The 6,127-nt window shown below is 35.9% G+C and overlaps 1 protein-coding gene across 1 annotated transcript in view; it reads left to right on the forward strand.

The window, feature by feature from the left end:
* LOC126203962 (cytospin-A) overlaps positions 1-5,913 on the forward strand; it is a 565,388-nt gene extending 559,475 nt beyond the window's left edge. Inside the window, exons 15-17 of the mRNA XM_049938360.1 lie at positions 1,738-1,881; positions 3,572-3,846; positions 3,933-5,913. Coding sequence (XP_049794317.1) covers positions 1,738-1,881; positions 3,572-3,846; positions 3,933-4,022 — 509 coding nt within the window. The 3' untranslated portion in view covers positions 4,023-5,913. The remainder of the gene's footprint in view (positions 1-1,737; positions 1,882-3,571; positions 3,847-3,932) is intronic.
* The last annotated feature ends 214 nt before the right edge of the window (positions 5,914-6,127 follow it).

Here is a 6,127-nt window from a genome sequence, read left to right on the forward strand (position 1 = left end):
GCATAAATATAGTGGGTCTGTGAGACAGGGTTTGTTGGCTAGGAGGGGATGTGTGGGAGGTTTGGAGGTTGTTGTGGAGATTGTGGAAGTGGTAGTCCAATGTGGGAGTAGGAAGTGAGCAGGTTGGAGAGTTTTTTGAGGTGGCGTAGTTCATGTTGCTCTAGTTCCTGGAGGGCAAGGGTTTGTTTATGTTATGGGATCCAGGAATTTGGGATTGCATAGCAGGAGAATTTGGCAGATGGAATGAAGGTATTGCAAGGAAATTTGGACTTGATTGATACAGTTTTGCAGGATTATGTTGATTGGGGGGGGGGGGGGCGCTAAGGGTTGGTGGAATCCGAACAGATGGAGGTCGTAGTGGAAGGGAGTGTGGCAGCCAGAGATGGTTAATTTGATGGTAAGGCCATTTGGGTGGATTCCATGAGCCAAACACAACGCAGGAACACTATGGGGGCTGGGTTCTGGCTGGGAATAAGGGAACGTCTCTGTACTTTCCTTTTTACTTCTCTCCTTCTCCGCTAATCCTCCGCCCTCTTCACCACCCTCCATCTAACCTCCTGACTGCACCTAGCTGTCCCACTCTCCACCTCACTCATGTACGATCCCAGCAGCACTTTACCATCCCGCCACTCCTACCCTGCTACGATTCCCCCTCCCCACCCCAGCCTCCTCCTTACCCCCAGCTGGTTGCCTCTCCTGTAATGGCCTGCAGTTCACAGTCTGGCTCCAGCTGCCAGAGACTGTGGTCATGTGTGTGTGAGTTGCATTTGCATGAGTGTGTGTGTGTGTATTTGACAAAGGCCTTGTTGGCCGAAAGCTAATTGTGTGACGGTATTTTTGTTGTGCCTTTCTGCGACTCTGCATCTTCTCTGTATGGTGGGTGCTGATATACTTCTTTACCAGTGTACATAAAATTAGACCATTTAAAACATTTTGTTTTTATGTTCATTAATTCATCATTTAGATCTAAAAGTAACATATGTATGCTTCTGTTGTGTTGCAATTGATAAGTAAAAAGGTTTCAGTTAATGAATTTAAATCTTGTGTGCTGCTGTGTTCAAATTGTGTGTGTAACCCATATTCCTACAGCTATACTGTGTGTCAGTGTAAGTTAAACAAGTGGTTTACTTAATGTAAGTGGTTTCAGGCATGCTAATTTTGCCTGATTCTTTGCCATTCTGTGTACACTGCCTTTTATTCATTTTTTTGGGTCTTGCGGCAACACCACACATTCACGCATACTATTAATGATATTCATTTTGGAATTGTCATTGGTACCCATGTGCTTGTGGAATTTTCCATTGGGACTCATTTCAACAAAATAACTTCTTCCATGAACACAGCAGATTGATTTAATTTTCTTTAAAATTATGATTTGTTTGTTTTTATGTGGTCTGGGCCCTGACTTGTTATAAAATATTAAATTTCACCAGCAGTTTTATTTAATAACAGTGTACTTGTGAGAGATGAAATTTTCTGTAAGAAACAAATTACAGAGTGCTTTTGTAAAACTCAAGATTGTTTCAGAATACAGTGGAATAGCAGGTTGTTTATAGTTTCTCTCAACAAGTTTCTTTTATTACAACACAAATTGTTGTTATATTTTATGATATGTTGTAGAACGTGTATTATACAGAAGGGGATTTTGTTACAGTTTGTTGTATTTCTACTCAGCAAAATATTATACTGTTTCACAATTCATTTATTTATTTTTTTACTTTTCTTTTTTATGTTTAGACAACACAAACAGCAAAGCAAATCTCTACAATGACAGCTTAAAGAATAACAAACCATTGGGAGATGTGGTACAAGCTAATCCAGTGTCAATCCTGGCCAACAAAACAATGGATTTTGTGAGGAAAAACAGTTGCAGTGACTTAAGTACGTAGGTTTCACATTTTGTGTGTTAAATGCTAGTGCTCAATGTGAACAGGATAAAGGGTACCTCATTTTTAAAGATTTGTTACTTTGTAACAACTAGCAGAAAGTAGTTAAAAAACCTTATTTTGTTTTGGTAAAATTACTTTTTAGTGATAAAAAATAAGCTGTTGTGATAAATAGGAGAATAACAGCCATGAATGGGCAAAAAATTCTACCTTAGGTAGCCATATTTCCAGTTGTCTCTAGATCTTTCAGTACTCATTTATCATCTATTAATGAGCTGATATGCTGCTGCTTCTCTTGCATGGTAGTTATTAAACACAGTTCGTGATGTCAGATAGAGATTTCTTTAGGACCATTACTGCTTGGAGTGAAGCAGTGACTGTTATGGAACATTTTTGTGATGCAGAAGAGGCTCATAATGCTAATGAAACAGGTGTCTCCTCAATCAGCCGCCAAGCCAATATTCAGGGAATCAAAAATAATACCTGTTTGCTGCACTTATATATAATAGAAACTGTGCCAATTGTTAACCAGAACTACCATATGTTTAAGAATAAAAAGTCTGTTCACATTTATGATACACATTCCAGTGAAAACATTAATTTTACGAGCCAAAAATTGACAAGGAACCTAGTGGGGATAAGACGTATGGGCACTGCGCTCTACGATGAATGAGCCCCATCACTTTGTGTAAATGCTAGTACATTTAGGAATAAAATTAAGAACAATTTCCTTAGATACTCCTTTTATTTAGCTGATGAATATCACAAGACCAATGTGTATTAACAGATTGAATGCTTGTTATTGTAGTTTTTATTACTTTGAATGTTACACTGTTACTAAATGGCAGTGTACAAGCCTGCCACCCAAGTTGCACAATTGTTGTTGGTCTGTGGTATATTATTTTATCATTCTACATTATTTCATACCTTACCATATTACGATGCCAAATTTTTGTATTTCCATGTACATGTCTTGTCCTTCATCTTCTTTACATTGTACAAAATATTTAAGTTTAACAGACTTTTGGTTAGTGACTTTCTTTTACAAATTAATTTCATACAATGTAGTTAAAACAGTCTGCTGCATACAGTAGGGAGAGTTAGTAATTATTTAATTTCCGAGACACTGTCAATGTCATGCATTACTTCCTAAATGAACTCTGGAAATCGAAATTGGTAGAAAAAGGGGATGAGAATAAAACTTACCTGATAACAGGTAAAGTGTGAATACAGGAGAAAGGTGATACGGTAAGAGAATAAAATTTTGTAAAATGAATTGTTTTAGACTCTGAGGTAAGAAAATTTCTTGGAAATGAGTTATTATCTTTTTGTTCTATAGTGGAGTACAGTCTGGGGTGCATACCTGAGCCACATTAAACTTGTGTCCAGATCTTCTCACTAATTTCCCTGATGTCATGAGTCTTTTACAGATAAATTGATCGATACAGTTGTGTGTAGGTAGAGGGGGCCACTTAACCTTGTTGAGATAATCACTCTTGTAAAGCAAAGGCAATCAATGAAACAATTGACCTGCCTAGTAATTAGTACTGTGCAGTGTGCAGTAGAAACGTTGTTCTTGAGACTTGAGTCTTTCTATACCATGTATACATTTTAAATGTCACATGGCAGCAACCATTAACTTTAGTAGCTTTTTGTATGTTTTACATTAGCAATTTATTTTACAGGTGAAAGAAAAGATCCTCTTTCAGCATTAACAAAAAATGGTGGCTCGAAGCGCAATGCTCTCCTGAAGTGGTGCCAGAATAAGACAGTTGGCTATAAAAACATTGACATCACAAATTTTAGCAGTTCATGGAATGATGGGCTAGCATTTTGTGCTATCCTTCATTCATACTTACCAGATAAGGTGCCTTACGACACATTGAATCCAAGTGAAAAAAGGAGAAATTTTTGTATAGCATTCGCAGCAGCTGAATCTGTTGGCATTCCTACAACATTGGTTAGTTGTGGAATATTTATTTATTTGCTGCCATATACTTCCACATATTATAATTATGAAATAATGCATGTACTTCATTTTTTCAGAATCTGTCCGAAATGATTCAGCTCGAACGACCAGATTGGCAGCAAATAATGGCATATGTCACTGCCATTTATAAGCATTTTGAGACGTGAAATTAACTGAAATGCATCTTTTTATTGTTGTTCAGTGTTCTACAAAAGGAGATATTTTAATTGGTGATTTTATATATGAAGGCTTAAGAAGCATCTGTTCTGTTTTTGTGTGTTGTATTAATGAATGTTTTGGACAAATTGAGAGATGTGACATTATCTGGTTTGAATGAGGTGTTTCAGAAATTTGCTTCTTGTGAAATATTGATAGAACAGAGTGACTAGTGACTATTAATTGATGCTAATGTATTGTCCAAAGGTAACAAACAAGTAATTATTCACATTCCAAATGATTAATGCAGCTCAGAACAGTATCTTTGTATGTCAAATGCCTTCCCCCTCCCCAGAAATAAGGGAGCTCTGGGCTTGAACTTGGATGTACAAAAGTGAGATTATTTCTCCTGTAGTGCTCCATAATTAATGAAACTACTCTCTGATGATAGTGAACAAGTAGCTTAAAAAGCAGCAGTTAAGACATTCTTAGTAGATTTGTTCTGTTTGGTGAGTCTTATTAGAGAACACTCAGCATCACTGTTTTACTTAGTTTATTTATTGTGTACATTGAATGAGTGCAGCTGCTGATTGAAATGGATACAATATATTTTTAAGAACTGACTCTGTGTGTGTGTGTGTGTGTGTGTGTGTGTGTGTGTGTGTGTGTGTGTGTGTGAAAACCAGTGAGGTTTTAGTAATAGTAGCATAATATGACAGTAGAATCTTCATACATTCAAAAGCAGCTATATTTATATTATCTAGTCATAAAATTACTGCATTTTATAAATGACGTATATTATTGATGTCATTTTAACAGCAAGTGGTTTTTAAACTGTTTCCATAAATATGTATGTAAATAATGTATTGTTGGATGTATTGATTTAAGGAAATGAACTGATAAGAACTATTCAAAGAACTGGGAATTCTGTAAATTTTCAGAAAGGCAATAACATAGGTGAAAATGATATTAAATCTGCTTCTGTGGGTAACATCATTTTTATTACTGAAGTGGAATATTATATCATTCTAGAACTGTTCCATATTTGTGTGTGCATCAGATTTGTGGCAACTTATCAGCCATTCTCTCAGAGCATTTTGTACATTTTGTAATGATTTGTAAGTGATGTAAGATGAATGACTGATCAGTGATCGGTTGATCATCGGTCTCGTTCATGTAATTTTTATATATGAAAAATTATTTTGAAGGACTATCTTGTGAAGTATCAGAACTTCATTTGTTTATCTTGAGGGCTAGGAGTAGTTTATGTAACATGCTTCCATTTATCTGTGGACATACATTGTTCAATTTGATAAGAAGAAAACCATTGCATTAGTGTACTAACTGAGAAACGATTCTCCACTCTGCGTTGTTTTGCAGTTTCTTTGAGTTTCTTAATAGGCATTAACGTGTGTTGAACATGCTGTTCAATACTGTACACTTTATTTATTTCTGCTTGTAGGTAGTTTCTGCACATTTTGTGGCTTTTCAGTGAATGGAGCTTAAGCAATAATATGTACAAGCAGTGCTTTAATATGCTACAGGTTGTATATGGTAGGTGGAAGCAGCTTGCTCTTCTAAAACTGCCTGTAGTATTTCTTTTATTCCAGAGCTAAACAGATTTTTTTTCCTGTTTGTAATGCTGCCTTGGATCTTTCATAATCCAATCTAAAGGAGATGATAACTGCTCCCTTGCCCTCAAGAATGCCCGAGATGGATCACATATGGAAAATGAAAAGGTTTAAATATGTTTTAGCTGTTTGATTTTCAAAGTTTTGTTGCGAGTTCCTAAACTACAGAAAGATATTTTATAGTAGTCTGTTTGTAATACATGTATTAAATTGTAAATATACTTGTTAGTCATATGTATTATACACAAATAAACATATACTGTAACAGTCATTATACATAAACTGTTAAATGTGACTCCAATATTCCTTATCATGGAAATACTCTTAACAACTTGCACTGTGGCTATATAGATTACCGTGTAGGTGGTTATGTTAATTCTTCTCTAATTATGCTGCTGCTGCTGCTACAAAACCACACGTCCAAGTAAGGCAGTTAAATGTAGAAAAGGCAGATCAAAACCAGATAAATCCCCCTAGATGCTAAG

Source organism: Schistocerca nitens, chromosome 9, assembly GCF_023898315.1.
Source record: "Schistocerca nitens isolate TAMUIC-IGC-003100 chromosome 9, iqSchNite1.1, whole genome shotgun sequence".
In the NCBI taxonomy this organism is placed as follows: Eukaryota; Metazoa; Arthropoda; class Insecta; order Orthoptera; family Acrididae; genus Schistocerca; species Schistocerca nitens.